The sequence below is a fragment of the Saimiri boliviensis genome, chromosome 13 (genome assembly GCF_048565385.1).
Source record: "Saimiri boliviensis isolate mSaiBol1 chromosome 13, mSaiBol1.pri, whole genome shotgun sequence".
Classification (NCBI taxonomy): domain Eukaryota; kingdom Metazoa; phylum Chordata; class Mammalia; order Primates; family Cebidae; genus Saimiri; species Saimiri boliviensis.
Genome location: NC_133461.1, coordinates 104744612 through 104768348, shown reverse-complemented (window position 1 = coordinate 104768348; position 23737 = coordinate 104744612). Strand labels below are relative to the sequence as shown.

The following is a 23737-nucleotide window of genomic DNA, read 5'->3' as shown; positions in this document are numbered from 1 at the left end:
TAGAGTTAAATAGCTCCCATTTCACCTTTCCCTTTCCTCTTCCAAATTCCTAGATTACAGACATAGATTCAGAAGTGTTGCATGGGGCATATTTCAATCAGACTTAATGTGCTCAAACACTTAGTACCTGTGTGGCCTCGGGCAAGCTCTCTGTCCTCTCTAACCCTTTTTCCCTCATCTGTAAACTAGGAGTAAAGAGACCATTATTCACAGCCATTGAGGGGATTTCATCTATGAGGTACTCAGTATTGGTGTCCATTCTCTTCTCTCAGGCTCCCTGCCTGCACCACCTCTGCCCTCCCCACATAGGCATGTACACCCTCTAAACCCCCTCTCAGTCCACCCGAGGTTGGAGCTGCTCCTCCGGTCACTCCGATCTCTGAGAATCACAGCATGCTGTGGTACAGCCTCAGAGCCGGCCCCAAGCCCTCAGATGAAACGCACCGTACTGCAGCCTCAAAGCAGCCTCTCTGGACTCTGCCTACAGAATTCCGGAGCCAGTGTCTCCATTGCTCAAGCATAGAACTCTCTGGTTATCACCCAACTCAGATGACCCCTTCTCTAATGACTGCTTCTGAACCCACAGCTTTGCAAAAGCTTAATGCTTCTTCACATACCCGCCTTCTCGCCATCTCCTGCTCACTATCACCACCCAGGTCTTTGTCACCCGAAACCCGCAAAGAATACTAGTCTCAACCAAGGGCAGGTGAGGGCAAGTCTCTGGCCTTAATTTTTCATCTAAAAAATGAGTAGAACTTAATTATTTCTAACATCCTAGTTGGTCATACAATGATCTGATGACTCTGTGGGATGAAATAAGAAAATCAAAACAGTTTTTCCTCTTTTTTCTTCTCCCCAACTTTAACTGTGACATTACAATTGTGATCAGTGGGTAAATAAAATTTTCCCTACAAACAGCCAGTAACAGGGTATCCTTTTCTAGGAAAGAGTATGAAGAAAAAGTAAGTTAAGGGAAAGGAATAAAGGAGTTTGTATCCACCAAATGACTGCTGGGAGCTACACACGGGTGTCTCTGTACATGTGGAATCCCATGATAACCCTGCAAGGAAGACACTACTAGCCCCCCACTGAAGGATGAGAAAACAGAGATTCAGAGAGGTTAGGTCACTTGCCCAAAGACATAGAACCAAGACAGACTCCGGACTCCAACGCAGGAAGGCCTGGAATTCAAAGCCGACGTCCTTTCTGCTACACTTCCCTGGACACAACTTCGGAAGCTGCTCTCTGTGGACCACTATGGATGCCTGCAAGCAAGCTGAATTAAGAGGCTCCCTGTGCAGACACAGGGTTTGAAGGATGATGTGGTGGTATCGGATTATTCGTTACGGAGATTAAGCGGCACCTGATAAATGACATGTAATTCATGAGGATCTTGAGGAGAAAACATAATTTTATGGAGCACTCTACTGGAGCTGCATTTTCTGTAGTGGGCATTTACTGGATATCCGTAAAGTACATGTAGAGTCTGGAGCACAAATAGAGCACATCACGTGCAGCACATTTCCAAGGTGCTCTTCTCCCTGGCTCCCTGGCCTCTACAAAGGCAGAAGGGTGACACCAGGATGAGAGCTCTGACCAGGGCAACAAACGGACCCTCAATCCAGGCTACAGTTGGATAGTTGTGAGTCCTTGATCAGAAGGTAGAACCTATGCAGAGACCAGAAATATCCTGAGCTTAACCCTAGAAAGGCAGCTCAGTAGACCTCAGTGGACAAGAGACAGCCAGGCCCTGGCCACAGACACACATTCCCAGAGAACGAGTTGGTGGCCTGGAGTAAGTCTCTTCTGGTCAGCTATCCAGCAAAGAGGAGAGCAGGAGAGAGGGTGATTCAAAGACAGATTTCCGCTCTATGTTGCTAGGAACAAGGAAGATGAACACGTGGCAAAAATGTCAACATTTCAATGTATCTTCTGTGTTCTTTACTTTTCTGAAAACCTACATCATGTTTAATAGTTCACCAAGACACCTTCCTTATCCCTACTCTTGACTGAAAACTATGAAATGTGAAAATAGCTTCTGCTAATAAGAGAAGCCATATAGCAATTGGACTCTGATTGATATTTTCGGTATTTGATGGTAACTAATTACCTTCTGTCCACATCATTCCTAATGCTGCTTTAATTTGATTAACTTTTCTTTTCAGCCTCTTCCCTAATTTAAAACATGCTCAGATGCATGTATACACTCCACTGTACCTCTGCACTGTGATTAATGCAGTGCCAGGTTCTTTATACACATTGCTGTATTTCAGCCTTGACCCCAGGAATATTCTCTGAAGAGTACCAGGTCTGTATTTACCAAGAGGGGTCAAGAATCAGAATTCCAAGGTTGGAAGGGACCTTCCTTCTAATCTAGTCTCAACGCCCTGCAAATATTCACAACTCCTTTCATATCACAGCAAACAGGTGTTCAGCCAAAGCTCAAATTACTCTCTGCCTCTTAAAGTGGCCTGTTCCCTTCTACAGATCTAATGACAGCTAGAAAGCTACTCCTACATTGAATCAAAACGCTGGCATGTTCCTTCCTTCATTCTAATCCTCTCCCTTGAGGTCACAGGGAGCAAACTTAGCCCCTCTTCCTCATTACAATCAGTCAACACTCTGACCTCTTGAAGACAACTCTGATAACTCCATGGACCTCGTCTTCACCAAGCAGAACCCAAGTTCCTTCATCTGCTCCTCATTGGACACGTTCTGGGATACACTCACTATCTGCTCTCCTTAAAATGTGCCCCACTGTGTCTGTATCTCTGAAGGATAGTGGTGCCACAGCCATTCCAGACTAGTGAGCCACAGATCTCTAGAAAGAATGATCTCTGCATGTGGAAGCCCAGGCTTCTCAAAACCAGCTCTCTGGACCAGCACAGTTCTCCCAGCTGGACATGGTGATGACAAAGGATTAAATAGCCAGTAGCACCACAGGCCAAGAGAACCAAACTCCTCCTGAGGACGCGAGTTCAAGGCTGAGATCGGGCAGGCTGAGAATGAGCTGTAGGGCTTTAACAGCACTTGACAAATATGCTTACCAGCTGGCCTGGGGCAAAGAAAGCCTTAAGGAAAAAAAAATTATATATATATATATATATATATATATAGCATCCAGTTTGCCAAAGAGGCATCCTTTAGTAATTTTCTATTTCCTAGATGTGTCTGTTCATGGTCACTGCCTTTTCTAAGGTTTTTGCAATTTGCTTTTCCCTACTAGAGTGAGTAGGATATCTACAGAATTTCAACGAAGCAGTGACCACAACATTGCAAGTGTTGATTAACACAGTAGAATGATCTCAGTTCCAGTTCAATCCTAAAAGAAAATGTAGGACAAATGGATGTGGGAAAGAGGTCCCAGATGAAGACATCTTCATGAAAGGTCCCCAAAGCAATCTGCAGCCACAATGGGACTCTCTTCTTAGCATTCCTGAGAAGCAGTAAAGCATCAGCAGATCAGTCTGGATCGCTCAATTTCATCCCAGAAGGAACGGCAGAGCTGGGAGGGCTGTTAGTGAAAAGGCAAGCCTTTCGTCACCCACATTCAAAACTAAGGCCAAGGCAAGACAACTGGCTTGAGATCCTCGGTATTTTCATCATATATGATCCCGTCACCTGGTCAGACACCTGCTATAGAAATGTGGTGAAGGAAACACTAGAAGTGGTGGTTCTCTGCCACTAGCTTAGCCTAATCTCATGTCAGGAACTATGAGATCTGGGGCTATGAAATAACTTGAGTGGCATCATGAGCTCTTCCTGAGTTACTGTGGAGTGAACCTGAGGAATTTCACACTTTCTGTTTTTCCTATGGCATGCCACACAGTCATTGACAGCTTATTTCTTTCAATCATAGATAGAATACTTCCTCTGTCACTTTCCTATCTCCCAACCATTTTCCTCCCTTGGAAATCTCTTCCTTTCGGCATGGCTGGGCACCTGGTAGATCGTCGGTAAACACAAATTCCCTTCACCTAGCACCTGCACCCTGCGTCCCTCCTCTCTGAGGCCCCTGAGTATCACTCATCCAACAAGTACCCAGAAAACTAGGCTGGTGAGACACATACACCAAAAGAAGAGCTGTCACCATAAAGAGCATTGGCCCATCAACAGCTAAAGCACACAGAAGTTTCCAGAGGTTCCTTTGAGACTTCCTCTTTAAGTTCCTCTCTATGGCTTTTGGCTCCTCTATTCAAACCTAAACTTTAAAAATTAGTTCTTACTCAACTCTGGGCAAATTAAATAAATAAATACAAAGAATTTTTCCCACTTCTATTGACAATGTGAAGAATATGATTCATCTAACAAGTATTTATATTCAGGGTTTATATTTGAGACTAGGCCCTGGTAATCCAAGACTAGTCCCTATCATCAAAAAGCTTAGAGCACAGGCAGAGACAGGTAATCCATTCAATCTCTAATTATAATGCAATGTGACAAACCTTATCCTGTGAACAAAGGCACAAAGAAGGGATGAGGGGGAAGAACTGAGGAAAGTCACTGAGACTTGAAGGAAGAGGAGGATCTCAATTCAATATATGGGAAGGTGTGTAGTGGTTACAGTGAGGGATGAGACAACAAGGCCTCAACACCAGTTGGGTGAGAAGTAGTATGTATGTATGTATGTATGTATGTATTTTTGAGATGGAGTCCTACTCTGTAGCCCAGGCTGGAGAGCAATGGTACAATCTCGGCTCACTGCAACCTCTGCCTCCTGGGTTCAAGTGATTCTCCTGCCTCAGCCTCCTGAGTAGCTGGGATTACAGGCATATGCCACCAAGCTCAGCTAGTTTTTATATTTTTAGTAGAGGGAGGGTTTTGCCATGTTGGCCAGACTGGAGTCTCGAACTCCTGACCTCGGGTGATCCATTCGTCTCAGCCTCCCAAAGTATTGGAATTACAGGCAGGAGCCACCATGCCCGACCCTAGTAGTAGTATTCATTAAAACAGGCTAGTAGAGTTGATTGAAATTAGGTTCTACAGGACCTTAAATGTCAGACTAAGGAGTGCAGGAATCTTTCTAGTGACCAAGATTTCCCCAGCAAACGAATGATATGATCATAGCTGTATCATATGGAGTGTTTCTCTCTGATGGGGAGGCAACAAAATCTCCTAGAAATAAGGTGGTAATGGATTAGTAGAGGGACTCTCAGATCTGTCCACTGGACCCCATGCGCAAGACTAGCACCTGGTCCTGCCCCCATCTCTAACTCATTAAAGAGTATGCCCTCTCTGCCCTAGAGAAAAGAAGACACAGATAATTTTTGTTTGGTCTTTTTTTTCTGGTAATAGTTGTGGCTGTGTGGAAAATCAAGATCTTTTGTGGAAAAGGAAAATAGAGCTGTTTATTTGGGCAGGTATGAATAGGTGTGTGGGCTGTAGCAAGAGACTCCAACCTCGTTTCTTCAAATCTTGTCTCATGCCCTCATGCCACGCTTCACACTGAGGCTGGAGCAATCATTCTAAAACACACAGATGATCCTATCATTTCCATAGTTCTTAATGCTCATTGGAAAAAGTGTAATTTTCTTAATCTGGTTTATAGCTAAGTAGGTGAATGGTGACACCAGATAACCTCAAGAAGAATTGGTTTGGTGGGAGAAGGAAGCTACTATCTGTTGAGGGCCTAGCTACGACGGGCCCATCACCACCCTTTAAAAAACGTGCACATCCTATACTATTTAGAACCGCCCTGGAAGAGATATCATTATCTCCACTGAACAAATGATGATCCTAGGATGGGGACTATAGCTGTTTGCCCTGGACTTAGAACTAACAAGGGGCAGAGCTGAGATTTGAACCCAGGTGTGAATCCAAGCCACACTGTCACCATGGACCCAGAGAAGGAAAGCCCATTTGTTCTAAAAGGAATGGGGAGTAGGGAAATGAAACAGGGGTGGTCTTTGGGCAAGATAGGCCTTCATGTTTTACACGTATCTTTCTCCCCACCCGAAACATTTTGTGCCATGGTCTTGATTTGACCCCTGCCTTTAACCTTCCAGATTTGGCATTCATCTTAAATACACCCTGATAATTTTCATCAAATTTATGGCCATTATTTCCTCAAATACATTTTCTTTCCCATTATCTATCTGGGCTTCTGGTGACACTCCAAGTGCACATACATTACACCACTTGGCATTCTCTCAGAATCACTGAGGATGTGTTCATTCTGTAAAAATAGTTATTCTCTATGTGCTACAGTTTGGATAATTTCTATTGACCTGTCTTCAAATTTACTGACTGAAACCCAAATTTGCCTGATAACTGAGATCTGACATTCTACCCCAGTGGTCTGTGGAGGTAAAAGAGTTAAATGATAGACGCAAATGTTTATTTACTTCATCAATATATTTTAGTCTTATTTCAAGCACAGATTTCATATTCTAAATCACATTACAACGTTCCTTTGACCTGTGCTCAATTCCAAGTATACCAGAAGTACAATCTGAAATGCTTCGCAGCTTCAACTCTCATAAAATGACCCATTTTGCATGAGATCCAATGCACACTTTCAACATGATTCTGAGTGCTTTAATTCAAACCATTCTATTTAAAAATGCAAGAAATATTGACCTACAAGTAGGGCAGTAATAATACCTAAATGCTCTCTAGGAAGGATTTGTATCTCTTTTTAGCTAGTATCACTTTTTATAAATTTACTTTTTAATGACAAGATTTTATATATTTATAGTGTACAACAAGATGTCTCGATATATGTACACACTGTGGAATGAGTAAATTACACTAAGTAACACACCTGTCACCTCATACACTTATCACTGTTTTATGGTGAGAACATTTAAAAATCTATTCTCTCTGCAATTTTCAAGTATACAATATATTATTATTAACTATAGTCACCAAGATCTCCAGAACTTACTCTTCGGGTCTAATTGAAACTTTGTACCCTTTGACCAACATGTCCCAGCCCCTGGTAACCATCAAGCTACTCTCTGCTTTGATGAGTTTGACTTTTTGAAATTCCACACATGAGTGAGATCATGCCCTATTTGTTTTTCTGTGCCTAACTTATTTCGTATAGCAGAATGTTTTCCAGGTTGATCCATATTGTTGCAAATGACAGGATTTCCTTCTTTTTTAAGACTGAATGGTGCTACATTGTGTATATGTGCCGCAGGTTTTAATCCGTGCATGCACTGATGGACACTCTATCTTGGCCTTTGTGAATAGTGCCTCAATGAATATGGGAGTATGAATATCTCTTTGAGATAGTGATTTCATTGCCTTTAGATATGAAGAAGTAGAATTGTTGAATTACATAATAGTCCTGTTTGAAATTTTTTTTGACAAACCTCCATACTGTTTTCCGTAATGGCTATACCAATTTACAATCCCACCGACAGCGGGAATCCTCACCAACAATTGTCATCTTCTGACTTTTTGATAATAGCCAAGCTAATGTGTCATTTAAAAGGGCTATTTAAGTTCTTAAAACAGAGGGATAGAAAAACCTTACAAAACTATGAAAAGACGGCATTTGAGAAAGGTCTAGAGGGGCCTTATTTATTTATTTTGTAATTAAAAGCAGTTATGTTCAAGCCAAAAGTACTGAACTAGGAGGTGACAGCTTCCTAAGTGGTATTCCTGTTGCATCTCTAGCCAACCTAAATATGCTATCTTCAACAGAGCAGTCAAAATGACTTTTAAAAAAAAGCCACATCACACCTCTGCCTTAAATCCTCTAGATTTCCTATAGCATGCAAAATAAATGTCAAAGTCCCCACCATTACCCACAAGTTACCCATGAATTGCCCTTCATGATCTTAGTCCCTGACCTCAGCTGCTTTCCCTCTGCCTCCCTTGCTGATTGCATGCCAATCACAGAGGCCTCAGCCAAGCCACTCCTGCCTCAGGGCCTTTGCACTTGCATTCCTTCTGCCTGGGACACTTTTTCCATAAATCTCTGCAAGACAACCTCTCACCTCTCTCAGGTCTGTTTCATGCATGCCTTCTCTGACTACATTAATTTAAATTACAACCCCTCAACCATAGCCTAGCATTTCCTATTCTCTTCCCCTGCCTTTAATCAACAGCACTTATCGCAATCTGACATGCCGTATGCTTAAGATATTTATATAATTTTCTGTCCCACACTACTGGAGTGTAAGCTCCTTGAGAGGAAAGACTTTTTTGTCTCCTGTTGCAATAAACCATCTGATGAATATATGAATAAATAATCTCAGTGCCAGACCATTCAACTAGTTCTGCCATTAACTAGTAGCCTGACCCTGGGGAAGTCAATGTCTCCAAGCCTCAGTTTTTTCATCTCAGAGTTAACTGTGAAGAACAAATGAATATATATATATTCTAATATGGAGCTTACTACGGAAATGGAAAAGCTAGGTGGTGCTGGTGAAAGTGTTTAACAGCTTCTTCATTGCAAGGTAGATTAAAAATGTCTTACATAAGAGAAAAAATGGGGACAAAAACTTCAATAGAGTTACCAACACCTTCACGGCAATTGAAAAGCTATTTGTCATTCAGTTGGTGCAGATGTCTGGTCATTTGTTACGTGTCACTGCAGACTTATGTATTGTCACCAGCATTAAAGCATACACTGGCTATTTACTTGTAAAAAGGCAGCTCTTACTTTCTGAGCATGGCAAAGTAGAGCCACACACAGACTCTATGCCATCGGGCTTTCCCCATAGTGTGGCCACCCCACTGCATATGTGCACTGCAGAACTGTCAATGCGAGGCCTGGTCAAAGACACACCTGCCAGGCACAAGTTATTCAACCAAGAGCTAGGAACTGGGAAAGGGTTCCGGGCTCATCTGTCCTGAGGTAGCTGTCACTTCCTGCTCGTAGCGTCATCACATTCCCGAAATTCCCCAGATGACCCTCCCCAGTCCTCCTCAATTAATATCCTTGTGAGATGAATCAAAACTCTTCCATGCTTCCCAACATGAGTATCTCTGCCACCCTGATACAGGTCATATGCTGAGGAAACAGAACCCTGGTGGAAGAAAGGGTAATAAGAATGTCACCAAGCACTGAATCCATATGAGGGTGCTGGAAGCTAGATGGACACAGGCTTCCACTAGAAACATCTCCATCCTGACCTGACAAGTGGCAGAATTATGGAGATTAGGAAACTGGAAAAGGGCCATCACATAAAAAGATGACTGAGATATACAGGACTGTATAGGGGTTTTTAGGAGAGAACAGACATATGGCAAAAAAAATAAAATAAAATTTCTTTTCCTACAAAAGAACAGTGCTGATTCACCCTGAGTAGGCTCAGTTCTGGAAGGCCACATGTGAGGATGCGTTCACTCAGCTTATGCTAAGCATATTTTTGAAAGATTGTTTTGAGTTTGTTCATGGTAATGTCTACCATGATGTATCACTGATTATTTCCATATTATCATGAATCTTGGAATCCCAGCTGAAATCTGGAAGGATATAGGGTGGGACCTACATCAGAAAGATATCCATCTGCAGGCACCACTGTTACTTCCGAGATCAGAGGGCTCAGCCAGGAAACTTGGTGTTGGTCAACTCTAATTCTTTGTCAAAGTCTGGGATACAGATGACATAGGAAGATGAAGAGTGTGTTTCCTAATAACACCTAGTGGCTATGAACACCTAACAACACAATGATCATGGGCTTCTAAGACGCTGTACATAAGAACTTAGGGAAAGCTCACAGATTCTTGCATCATTGTTCACACTATTTGGGTCTAAGGTATGCCAAGTTAAACGTCTGTTTCTCCAACGTGGTTCAACCATGTTGCTTCAACTGAATCCCACTTCCTAGGCTTCCAGTGGTAACATTCCCAATTACTCCTGGAAAAATAGAACTAGCACTGTTTGATTTTGATTGCCCACCAGAAAAAAAAAAAGAAAAAAAAAAAACACCTCTAGATTGTACTGGACCTAACAAATTTCATTCATGGCCATTATTTTATTTTTATTTCCCTTACTCATATATAACATTATTCCAAAAAAGGATTTGAGATCACTTAAAAAATACATACATGATATATGTATGTGATTAAAAAAGAAGTAGTTCAGTAAACATCTCCTCTTCTTGAATCCCCAAAAATGTGGCAGTGATAACCATGGGTAGTTTTACCTATACTGCCTGTGAAAACTGGAAATATGGAAACTGCACTCTGGTAAGTGTCTTCTGCTGCCTTCAAACTCATTCACCATATTAAGCAGAGGCGCAAAAAAACACTCCAGGTGAAATGGACTAACTGTTAATCTTCCCTGTGGGCAGCACCCCTGAGTAGGCTTTATAATTTCTCGACTGCTTCTCCATTTCTACCATTTCAACATTTTGAAGGCATTCTACATCTAGAAGCAAGACCTCCTCCAACCCAGGCCCTCTCTGGAGTTGCTTTTTTAATCCTGAGCTACTGAGGGTCGGGACTCAAAGCTGCACGGCAGCATGTCCCCTGGTCACAAGATCTGGGGAAAGAATGAGAGACAAGATCGCTGTTTCGTGGAGGGAGCTCTGCCTGAGAATCTATCTTCTGCCACCTGACAGTGTGCCTGCTTCTTGCTTTACTCAAATCTGTTGCGGCAATCTGTCTACTGTGGCTCTATTTTCAAGTATTCATCCAGCCGGTTATAAATTTCAATAGTCTGGTTGAATGCGCAAGTGAAAATGGTCCCTCAGTTGCATTAAGGAGATTTCTATCACTTGTTAAATGGCTTTGGACTTAAACAACTATCCATACATTTGCTTTCACTTGGGAATATACATTTAAAGCCATGCTCAGAGACACGGGACAAAACGGTAGACATGGAAAAAATCACCATTTATCCTGCCTTCCTCGGCAAACTGGATCTCACAGTAACCAAATAGTTGATAAAGAGAAGTCTCTATTTATAGAAATATTGCAGCTCACGAATTTAAAAAATGCTAGAATTAAAATAGGTTGCAGCTTCTGAGAAAATAATGGATCGAGGTAATGATCAGTAAGGGGCTGCTGACTTCACCAAAAGAAAAGGAACCAGGGCCTGGCACGGTGGCTCACACCTGTAATCCCAGCACTTTGGGAGGCAGGTAGATTACCTGAGGTCAAAGTTCAACACCAGCCTGGCCAACATGGTGAAACCCCTTCTCTATTAAAAATACAAAAATTAGCTGGGTGTGGTGGTACACCCCTGTAACCCCAGCTACTCAGGAGGCTGAGGCAGAAAAATCACTTGAACCTGGGAAGCGGAGGTTGCAGTGAGCCAAGATCATGCCACTACACTCCAGCCTGGGCAACAGAGTGAGAATATGTCTCAAAATAAATAAATAATAATAATAAAGGAACTGGGTATTAAATGCCTCCTGAATCGCACACCACCACTTATGGATGCTGATCAGGCCTCTGACTCTCAGTGTGTAGAATATACAAGAAGACAGATGAACATGATTGTTCGGACCAGACTGAAGAAAACAGTACAGGCTGAATTATTTAATTTCTTCAACAAATAAATAGCAAGGGAGAGAGAGAGAGAGAGAGAGAGAGAGAGAGAGAGAGAGAGAGAGAGAGAACTCATAGATGAAAAGAGACTAAATACTTATATCAACCAATTGCAGTGTATAGGCGATCTGGCTCATGATTCACAGAAACGGTTTTAAAAAACATTTATGAGGCAACGGGGAAATGGACTCACTGGAGATTTGATGATATTTAAAAAGTTTTATTTTAGGTATGATTTAAAAAATCCATCTTATCTTTTAGAGATAAATACCGAAATATTCATGGATGAGTTGATAGGGTAGCTGAGATTTGCTTTAAATATACTAGGATAGAGGAGGGGAAGGAGTGGGGATGTCGACAAAGCACATTTAGCCGTAAGCTGAGACCTATAGAAGCTAAGCGAGCAAGGCTTCAGGATACTAAGCTCTCTGTTTTTATATGTTTGACGTCTTTCACAATTGCAAAGTAAAAAACAAATACCTTTTAAAACTCAACTGAGATAAATGATATTGACAGAAAAATCTCCTACAGGATACCTGGTCCATTGCTTGTTTTAGATAAAATGCAACTAACTTCTGGGTTAAACCAGAGCTACCAGACAAGCACGCCAGCACCTGCAGGGATGTGAGGGCCAAATTGCCCCTTGCTGGAAGAGAGTCAGGAACCCAAAGGGAAGAGCAGAGTAACAAACAGCCATTACACTCGCATGCCACTCACTCCAAGGGTGCCACCAGCAGTGCTGCTGAATGCTTTGCAGTACACAGTGTCCTTCTTCTAAGTACCCTTGAAAGAAATTTCTTTCTGGTTCCGGAATCCAAAATTCTTGTGACTCCCCCAAGCATGTACATTTTTAGAATCAGTAAGTCAAACTTAAATCCATCACCATTTCACATCCATTAGGACAGCTATAATTTTTAAAAATAAATAAATAACAAGGGTTGGCAAGGATGTGGAGAAATTGGAACCCTTGTGCTTCGCTGGTGGGAACGTAAAAGTATAGCCGTTGTGGAAAATGATATGGCAGCTCCTCAAAAAATTAAACATGGAATTACCATATGCTCCAGCAATTCCATCTCTGGGTATACACCCAAAAGAATGGAAAGCAGGGACTTGAAGAGAGATTTGTACACTCAGGTTTGTCGCAGCCTTACCCACAATGGCCAGAAGGTAGAAGCAACTCCAGTACTGATTGACAGGTGAATGGATAAACCAAATGTGGCCTATAGATACAATGGAATAGGAAGGAAATTTTCATACATAGTACAACATGAACTTTGAAGACATTATGCTAAGTAGAATAAGCCAATTACAAAAGGGTAAATACTATATGATTCTATCTGTAGGAGGTCCCTAGAACAGTCAAATTCAGGGAGACAGAAAGTAGAATAGGGGTTCCCAGGGGCTGGGGGAAGGAGGAATAGACAGTGTTTAGTGGATATGGAGCTTCCCTTTGAGAAGATAAAATAACTCTGGAGATAGATGGTGGTGATGGCTGCTCAATAACGTGAAAGTACTTAACACGCCTGAACCGTATGCTTAAAAACAGGTTACAATGATACATTTTATATGATGTATATGCTACCATAATTTTTTAAAAAGGAAGTCCATCATGCAACCAACTGATTTTTCTTCATGTTGTTGCTAGGAAACACAGGGCCAAATTTATTATCAAGTTTTATAAATTATGTAAGACTGTGACACACATTCTTTGTTTATTTCATTTCACTTTTCTTTTCCTTTAGCCTAATATTTACCCAATTCTAATGCATGTTAGTTGGCTGTGTCTTGCGTATATTTTAATGTTCCATTTAATATTTTAATAATCCATTTTATAACAAGGCCCAAGATAAATGTCTGCGGAGAATGAGAACAAGAAACAGAACATTATGTTTTATGTTACCTGCATTTGATCCTTGATTGTTCTATATATTTTTTAAAAATGCTAGCTGGGTTAAACTGAATAATGAGTCACTCTTTTAGTTTTAGTTGTTCTCCATACCTATGTTTCTCTTCTTAAAAAAGTTAATGAACAGAGAAGCAATAGAAGATAACTGGTTGTTTCTTCTGCACATCCTGTTGAATGTAATTTCTCTGTAGAAATTTAAGAAATGTCCTCCACAATTATAAACTAAATCTCTCTCTCTCTCATTGTTAAAACTGAAAGGAAAAAGGTCAGTCAAGCGGTGGTCGTGTATACTACTGCAAACAGTGAAAAAATTAGCCACATCTGATCAGCTTTATAGCGGAGGCCAAAGGAGAAATACAGTATTTTCTGAGAGCTCTGTATTGACACAGAAGCAAGCAACCCATCTCACTTGGACCCATGGTGAGACTGAGCCTGACACAGAGTTTAATAACAGGGGCTTCTCCGTACCCAGCCAATATTAGGTGAGTGCTCCACTAATGCTGTATGTTATCCTTCAAAATCCCCGAGTTACCGGACTTGCGAGATGCTACGAAGGAGAGGTGATGGATTCCATAGAGCCCCATGATGCTGGTGCCACTCTCCTGGGGCCTTGATCACCGCTCATCCCAAGTGAGGAGAATAGCTGGTCCGCCAGGGAGCACCTGTCCAGCCAGGCCTGTCAACCCCACGCCAAGGGCCTGATGCATCATTTCCTGACACTCTGACCACAGTCCTAGGAGCAAACAGTCTTCCCATCATGTTACAGACGAGAGATAGGGCTTAAGAAGGCAGAAGAAACTTTTCTAGAGTCAAGAAGGATGACAGGACTTCAGTAACCTCTGGGAATTCTGAATTCTTTACAGACTTCTCCATAACCTTTTTGTGGAAGGAGGGCTTCACTTTCCAGTTCTTACCTACAACCCAAACGGGTAAAGTTGATGGATAAGTGATCTCTATACAAGTGAAGCGTTATTATATGAAACATTATCTAATTTACTCCACTCTACAATGGATTCTGACCCATTCTTCAACCTACAGTCCACCTTCCATGCTCTAAACATATGAACCCACCCTTCTCTGTGACTCTATACTTGTTCTTTTCTGGACCAGTCCAGGTCAACGTGGCTGCACCATGCCAGCCAATGCTTCCCAAACCAGAAGAGATTTTCAATAGAGGGTTTCAAAGTTCTCTTTATCCTTCTGTATATTATCTGACTTCTCTGCACTCAAGAAGAAACTAAAAGTTGAAATCATGCACAAGATATGTAAAATAAAATGCACCTTAAACTACCACCAATGACCAGTCATTGCCCCCTCAAGGTGCTTCAAATTACTCAGGGAGAAAGGACTATTTGTATCTCCCCGGGTGCTCTACCATTTAAAAAGTTTGTACTAGTTAGCAGCTTGCAGTCCTGACCATCTTGTGAATTTAGATTGTTTGGTTAATTATAAACACATTTCAATGTCATTCTTTCTGGCCTTTTTCCTGGAATGAGTGGCTGCCCCTCCACAGCTCACAGAATGGGCTTCAGTAGTTTTCAGTCAAGATTCATGGAGAAATACGCTACACCGGGACTCGGTTATTTACCAACATCACGCTGGATGTGCGCCAGTGAGACACCAGGACACTTCCCTTTGAAGTCTGACATATTGCCGACTGCTTCCTATGATGTTTTCTTGGCTGGCAGACAAATAACCAGGGCTGATTCAAAACTCACCTCCCATTCAAGTCAGGGGGGAAAACAATTTCTTGTGATTGGTTCATTTACATTGCTCTCACTCTCCTCGGAGGGTCCGAAGGTAGGTAAGTACCCCACAGAGGGGCACATCTCTGGACTGCTGCCAGCCACTGGCCCCAGCTCCGGGATCAGTTCTTCCACACAGCTGTTCAAGAAAAGGTCCCACGAATGCTCCGTTTGGCACCTTGGCTCTCAACAGAGATGTGTCATGTGACTAACAGCATATTTTCCTGAAGCCTTGGCTTGGTTTTTGCTCCCCCAACTTGTTTGAAGAATCTTCAGAGAATCTGACCCAGAAAACACATTTCCCAGTGGCTTGAGGTCAGGGAGACATTGCTGTCAGGCTACCAGGAGTCTATCAAGTCACAACAACCCAAAGAATTTGAAGAAGTACTTGTGCTGTTGCTGCTTGGTATCAATTTCTGAATATTAAGGTTTCTCACTGCAGAATCTTACCTCTCACCAAACAGCATGGATGTGAGTTCCTAAATGGCATAGTTTCATAGCTTCAGATTCTGCAATCCCACTGCCGGGTATAGACCCAAAAGAGAGGAAATCAGTGTATCAAAGAGATCTCTGCACTCCCACGTTTGTTGCAGCAGTCATTCACAATAGCCAAGATTTGGAAGCAACCTACGTGCCCATCAACAGAATGGATAAACAAAATGTGGTACATGTACACCATGGAGTACACCTCAGCCATGAAACAGACTGAGATCCTGTCACCTGCAACAACGCTATGTTAAATGAAACAAGCCAGGCACAAAAAGGAGGCCATTATGTTAAGTGAAGTAAGCCAGGCACAAAAAAAAAAAAAAAAAAAAATCACATGTGCTCTCTTATTTGTGGGATCTAAAAATCAAAACAATTAAACGCATCAAGATGAGAGTAGAATGATGGTTACCAAAGGCTGGGAAGGGTAGTAGGGGTATGTGAGAAGGTAGGGATGGTTAATGGATACCAAATATAATAGAAAGAATGAATGAGACCTAGTATTTGATAATACAACACGGCGACTAATAGTAGTAATGATTTCATTGCATATTTTAAAAATAACTAAAAATAACTGGATTGTTTGTAACACAAAGGATAAATGCTTGAGGTGATGGATAGCCCATTTCCATGACGTGATTATTACACATTGCATGCCTGTATTGAAACATCTCACATGCCCCATACATATATATACCTTCTATGTACCCACAGAAATTTTGAATTAAAACATAAATAATGATGGGGTCAAAGAATTTTGAGTTAGCAGAATTTTTTCATGTTTCAGTGTTCTGAAACAAAGTCAGTTCTCAGTAATTGAGAAGAAAGGGTCTTAAAAGGCTACACAGCCCCACTTCCAAACTCATTAGGGAGGACCATTCTACCATCTTAATACCTCAAGTGATGGAGCATTCATAACCCTGCATACCTGGAAAGTATTAGTATAATAGTAAAACTGTAAGTGTATAATCAGATCAATTCCCTTACTCTTATTGAACTATCATAACTACTAGTATGGATGTGATATTATAAACAATCCAATCTATGGTATTGCAATTTTTTTCATTTGTTCACTTTATTTTGTCTATCCAAGTTCATTATTTTTCCATTTTTACATAACTCAGTGTGTCTTTATTATTCTTGGTGCAATATTTTATAATATACGACCTTGCTACAGGGGACATTATATCCTGGTTGCCTAAAACCTTCCAGGTTTATCACTCATTATTTCAATAGAATTGTTCATAGCACCCTCTTCACTCTCAAACATATCCTAGTTTGGGTGACAAATTTTTATGTTCAAAGATAGTAAAGTTTAAATTTTTTTCTGAGACAGTCTCACTCTCTCACCCAGGCTGGAGTGCAGTAGTGCGATCTTGGCTCACTGCAACCTCTGCCTCCCAGGTTCAACTGATTCTCCAGCCTCAACCTCCCAAGTAGCTAGGATTACAGGTGGGTGCCACCATGCTTGGTTAATTTTTTATATAAAATACTTTTTAATTGTACCAAAAATCTTCACAAATTATGCTTGGAATCCCTGCCATCCATTTTCCAGCCTTTTCAATTAGTAAGCTTTGATTATCTTGTGAAATGACCCATTTTCTTGACTCTAGAGTATTTTTAAGGCAATGAGTAGCTGCTCTGTGCCAGAACCACCTCTGCAGAGGCTGGAGCCTGGCCCTCCGCGTGGACCGAGTGGCCCACAGCCAACTGACTGTCACTTTCATTAAGATATTGACAGCCAGAAAAAACCTTTCTGAGATAGGCACAGCAAAAGATGTTCTCATACCTGAGGAAGCCTTGGCCATGTTTCTTTAATCTCTGGGTGCCTCAGTTTGTCTGCCCATAAAGGAACACAGTAATGCCCACTACACAGGGCGGGCGCTCTCAGGATCAAAGGGCTGAGAGCCAGAGGGCACACACCCCCACCATGAACAAAGACAGGAAGTAATTGCGAATGTATGGCTCCACTTTTCCAGCTTGCAAGCAAAGGGCTCCCACTGACTTGAAAGAGAGCACCACACACAGGCAGGAGAAGCCTCCCAGAAGGACCGAGCCTATTACCTTCGTTCTCATTGTCCAAAAAGGGAGGGGAGAGGGAGAGCCACAGAGGAGCCTAAGAATGGCGAGGGCAGAAAAACAAGACCAGGAGAAAAACTGTTGGACTACAAAAGAAAACCTGCAAAGACTGTAGGCCAGCAACAGTTTTTAAGGAATCATCTATCTATTCTCTGATCCCTTGATATGACCCATTCATGCAATTTTCACACTGGAATCCCTTTATCTCACACTCCAGCTGTCCTTCCTCACATTTCACATTCTAATCTAAAAGCTTCATGGTAGTTCAATGGTCATTTGCAGAGCGGATTAAATTTTAAAGTTCTTATTTAGTTAGCATTCTACAGGTAAGGTATATTCAACTGGTTAATCAATAGATAATGACACTGTGGCCAGAGGCGATGGCTCATGCCTGTAATCCTAGCACTCTGGGAGGCCAAAGCAGGTGGATCACTTGAGGTCAGGAGTTTGAGACCAGTCTGGCCAACATGGAGAAACTAAAAATACAAAAAAAAAAAAAAAAAAAAAAGAAAGAAAAACAATTAGATGGGCATGGTGATGCACACCTGTAATCTCAGCTACTTGCGAGGCTGAGGCAGAAGAATAGCTTGAACTCAGGAGGTGGAGGTTGCAGTGAGCTGAGATTGCGCCACTGTACTCTAGCCTGGGCAACAGAGTGGGACACCATCTCAAAAAAAAAAAAAAAGAAAGAAAAATAAAAAGAAAAAATGACATTGTAATTGGCGATACTATTTTATCACAAAATATGAAGACTTCCAAGGCTGAAGAATGGGTTTGAACAAGTACAAGTGCCATCACTGTTTTGGCAAACTCACAGTCAAGTGAATCTAAGACATTCTCCTGTGCATTAATACATGCTACTACGGTCAAATGGAAAAGCATGATAGTAGTAGGAGATGTTGCTCCAACCAGTACGCTCCCAGCAAAGGCTGCTTCTCAAGACTCCTTCTAGGAAGGCATGCAAGCATACAAATCGATTTGCTAAATGGGTTTGGCTGGAAATCATGCTTTTGTGCATGGATCCAGCTGAAAGGTGCCTCTGAATCTATCAGGCCTTCCCAGGGCTCCTTGAACCAGTGCAGAGAGAGTCTGGGAACATCATGACGAGAACATGGATTCAGGGTCAATTAGATTTGGGTTCAAACTCTAGCTCCACCAACCACCTCCTTGGCCAAGTGGCTCTGGATAAGTCACATGGGCTTGCTAGGAAGAGAACTATGTGAGTCCATCAGCTTTGCAAGGGGCTGGCAGGGTGAAATGCCCAACGTACTCCAGAGTCAGGCACTGTGCTGAGTTGACCTTTCCAATGCAGTGGTAAACAACCCAGAATGGCAGAAGCCTGTCCTCAAAGGCTGCAAAACTCATCACTCCCCTCTAGGCCAGGTGGACAAGTCATAGAAAGTGAGAAAGTGAGAATCATTTTGAAGACATTAATATGAAATGCTTGCATATACTTAACCAAAATAGGGCCTTAATTTAAGCATCTGGAAGAGCTAAACTGCACTTCTAAAGTAGGAATTCTTAGATGTCAAATGTATTCTATTTTACGATCTGTATAATTCTGCCTCTTACATGTTGTTAACTTATAGAAATTATGCACATGATTCATCTCTTTTAAAACCACACATGCTGGCCATGCACAGCGGGCCTCCCAGGGGCTGCCTCCTGCTCCAAGAGTCTTCAGTCCTGAATATGTAAGAGGTAAAAGCCAAGGGCCTAGATTGCAGAGGTCTTAGAGCTCACCCGTCAGCTCTCAGAAAATGGAGGCATCAAAAACTCAAGGCTTAGAGAGGAGAAGTTACTTGTCTAAAGTCAAACAATGAAGGCCTTGGGTAAGGATGTTTAATAACGCACTATAAATCAAACCCATTCGCCCCCAACCCTGGCTTTAAAAAAAAAAAAAAAAAAAGGCTTGCCATAGAGCCTTATTTCCTGATATTTCCCATTCTGTAGTCAAACAATGTCATCAGCCCATCTGATACTGGGTCTGCCCTTCAAGAAAGAAGTTTTACTCCAATATCACAACAGAGAGAACCCCACTAAAAGGAGTTAGTGTCATTTACTATTTCCCAATGTGACATAAGACCTAGTTTCTCATATGCCTGGGGTTGGCAAATTTTGAGAGACCGGAAAAGAAATAAATAAATAATCAAAAGAACCCTATGAACATTGATTTATGTGACATTTTTTGTCCCATAATAACAGACACCATGCTGGGACAGGAGGGTTAGCAAATCAAACATTTTAGCACATGTTTCTATTAGAGAGTCTGTGAGGCCCTCTTCTACAAAATCAACTTCTCCATTTAAATTTCTGAGCATAATGATTTCTAATCACCAATGACTCTATCTTAAAAGGTGATAGCCTGCACAGAGCATGATTTACCAACACTGAGGTAGAACTGGGACCCTGTTTATAACTCTCCAACTGCTAATCCTCACTGATGCCTAATTCCGGGTCCATCTCTGGGAATAAGGGTACAATCTATCTTGAATGTGCTCATTCACAGACCAGGTTGTTCTGAGGCTGATTTCCAGTTCAAGCGCACTTCAAGGCTTCAGAGCAGTTTTGTACCTTCAGAGGAGACAGCCATCAAGACCGAAGTAGGAGAGAAGATACAGGAGGCATGAAATCAAGGGACCTCATGTTTTTAGGATGAGAGTCATCACAGAATCATCTAAAGGTGGAGGGGAAGGAACCAGGCGAGGCGCTGAATGTCCAGTTAAAATTCCAGAGGAGAGAGGTCATCGTTTTCAGTGGGTAACAACAGGGATGAACCCCAGAGATTTGCTAGAGAGAAGGGGAGGGGAAGTGGGAGGGAGGCCCACAAAAAGGGGAGGTAAGGAAGGAAAGGAACAGAGAAAAGAAGGCAGGCAAAGAAAGGGCCATGTGCAGAGACATTCTAAAGGAGGTGTAGATGACACAAGAAACGGAGGGAGGGAAACACGGATTAAAGAGGACCTCTTGACCCAACAGTTTGAAATTTTAACAGAGAAGTTCTGCCCGGCCACATAATCGTACATTTTAAGTATACCACTCAGGGACTGGACTTCGCTGAAAACATGTTTAATCAATGTTTTCTCTTAAGGAGCATGCTTAATTCATGATGGGGAAGAAATAGATCATTCAATTAGATCGATTTTTGGGGAATAACAAGTCAAAACTACTTAAATCCCAGCCTTTAACAAACTGATATATCCATGTGGGAAAAAAAAAAATCCCTGCTAGCAAAGAAAAACTCAACCCCTAAATTAGCAGGTTAATTCATAATGTGGACATAAGAAATAGCAAATAGTTTGATACTTGGTTGTCGATGTGAGAAAATAAAGCACACTAAATTCTATAGAATAAGCTTTTCCAATCTCAGAAATTACTAGGAACTCAAAGGTTTTCTTGGCTGTAACAACTTGTAAATATCTAGAAGAGCCCAGATTTTGAAGCCCTGAGGACACTTGCTAAAACTAAGAAATTTGGCACTCATCTGCGCACACAATTTGGGTTTTCTTTCAGAGTTGATATCTTACCAAATATAGCCATCTGTGTTCCCTCTGGGAAAGGTTCGACTGTTCTGTTGCCATTGACATGATGTTTGGCTAGAAAAAAAAAAAGAAAGAAAGAAATGCAAGTTTAAGTGTAAAGTTCTAACACATACTAACACATGTCATTAAATGTGTCAATGAGCCTATTTCTCCTTTGAGTTAAAAATGCACTCAAGCTTACCCTCTGAAGACAGCTTCAATTATTTTGGTTTTAATCTCAGTTGCAGAAGGGCCTAGAGATCATCTAGCTCAGGTATGTCATTTTACAAAAGAGTAGGCCGAGGTCTGAGCTTACGCAGAGCTGGACAGTGGGTGGCAGAGACCCAGCCCAGCCTGAAGGCTCCCGATATCCAGCCACAGTCCCTCTCGTGCCAGGCCATCTCTAGAGAACAAGGAAAGCTCCAACTTCCAGGCTAAACTGGGGGTGGGTCCCCCTGAAGACTCCTAACAATCCGAACACTGATGCGCTCAGAATTTAAAGTGAGAGGTAAAAAGAGAGGTGTACCATTGGGACCAATTTTTCAAGAAACACAATAGCAGAACATGTCATTTCACTACAATACAAGCACTGTTCTCCCAGGCCAAAAACACCAGCCTCCTTGAGGGCCAGACAGATATTCCGGTGCCTCCTACTGCTCCTTAACCCCTGACAGGTCCTCCTAACCAGTCACCCTGCCCTTTCTAGTGGACATCAAGGACTCAGAGGTAACAAGTGATCAGGTTACAGTTTTCCAGCATTAACTTGATCTTACAACCCCCAAATTGTGATCAAAAGAGAACAGGAGTATTCTCCAGCCATGAGTATTTTAATAACATCCTCAGCAAGTTTTAAATATGAGCACTTACGTGGAAAATACAAAAGGAAAGGATGGCTAAGACGCTTGACACTGCATCGTGGACACAGACGCTTTGATGTAATGGGTCACATAGGACTGGCTTGGCTCAGGCAAAGGGCTCAGCACTGAAGCCAGGCTTGGAGGGGTCTAGGGAAGGAAGGCATGGCTCCTGCTATCAAGGAGAGTACAGTTATCTTCAAGAAATAAAAATTGCAAAAGCAAACATTAAAGAAAGCATATAATTATATGCTAAATCCTGGTATGTGGACGGAGGGTCCTGCAGGAGTGCAGGAGATTGAAGCAGGAGCGCCGGATGGAAAGTCAGATGTGCTGACCAAAGGCACTGCCACTCCTCGAGTCCAAAAGAGAAGCCAGGTTTCCAAAGGTGAGGGTGAGGAAGCAACTTGAGTGAGGGCCACGAGGCCTCTTCCTGGGCCAGAGAACAACCTGCCTGGGTGAAGTGGAGGTGCTATTTTGAGAAGCAATGGCAAGTAAATATCTTAAATGGAGACCAGGTCACGGATGGTCTTGAGCACCCATCCAAACCCATGGGAACCACAGGCAGCCTCTGCAATACCCATGCAAGTCTCTTGGAGCCTGAGGCTTAGAGGGCTCACTTGTTCAGGTAACCCTTAGGGATTTCATCAGTTCCCCTGTGGGGCTTCCACTGGTTCTAAAGTCGCTGTGGTATCCTACAAGCAGAAGGCCTGGGAAAAGGGAGGAGCTAGTCCAGGGTTCTAAGGGCAAGGTGGTGAGCTCAGTGGCCTTAGACTGATCTGTAGCCACTAACTGGTGCAATTAGCAGATGTGTGATGGAAGGTCCCCGGTGACCTTTCAAGTATTCACTGATCTGGTTAGAACCACTGGTTACTGAATTCAAAGAAACATGCTGGGCTTCCATGTGGAGGGCAAAGATCTGTCCCTATGGTCTCGCCTCACAGCCCTGTCAGTGGTTTGGAAAACGTTTGCCTTGACCCATATGACAAGTCAGAAATCTATTCAAACTCTTTAACCCGTGAATCCCACTTGCAAGAATTTACCTTAAGAAAAAAAAAATGAAAGAGAAAAAAAGGCGATACACATAATATTTATGAAAGTACTACCTGTATTAACAAAATCTTAAAATCAACTAAATATCCAAAAGTAGAAAAATTGCTTAGAAAATTACCACTTACGATTTACCAAATGAATAGAATATTATACATGTTTTAAATGCAGCCTTGAGAGAGATACAGAAATGTGGGAAAATATTTGGGATAATGGGAAGGAAACACAGTCCTATTACATCTTCTATGTAGATTATAATGACAATTAAAAAATGAATATTTATGGGGAAAGACTGGCAGAAGAATACAAAAATGAAAACAGAAAGATTATACAAGACATTTATTTTTATTAATTTCCTTTACCATTATTAGATTCTTTTCTTATTGTTTAGGGTGAAAACATCTGAATTCAAAAATCAAAATTATAGATTTTTATATTTTTTCCACATAGTTGGTTTCCCAGGACAATCCATCGAGGCCTGTCGATGGCCCAACTGACACCCACATGTTCACAATCCAAAGTGCACCCTATCTGACATCTCCTCTGAACACTGCAAAACTGCACGGGATGTCCTTCCACCCCAAACTGGTTTATCTGCCAGCATCCCCCAACTTAGGGAACAGGCCTGCCATGCTCCTGCTTTCT

The 23737-nt window shown here is 42.0% G+C and overlaps 1 protein-coding gene across 8 annotated transcripts in view; it reads right to left on the bottom strand.

The window, feature by feature from the left end:
- Positions 1-23737, bottom strand: part of MSRA (methionine sulfoxide reductase A) — a 379414-nt gene that overhangs the window by 203703 nt on the left and 151974 nt on the right. For 7 of the 8 annotated variants that reach the window (XM_074384143.1, XM_010347800.3, XM_010347801.3 and 4 more), the window contains one exon: positions 21195-21263. The exons of the other annotated variant lie outside the window; for it this stretch is intronic. In XM_074384143.1, coding sequence (XP_074240244.1) covers positions 21195-21263 — 69 coding nt within the window. The remainder of the gene's footprint in view (positions 1-21194; positions 21264-23737) is intronic. 8 annotated transcript variants of the gene reach the window in all.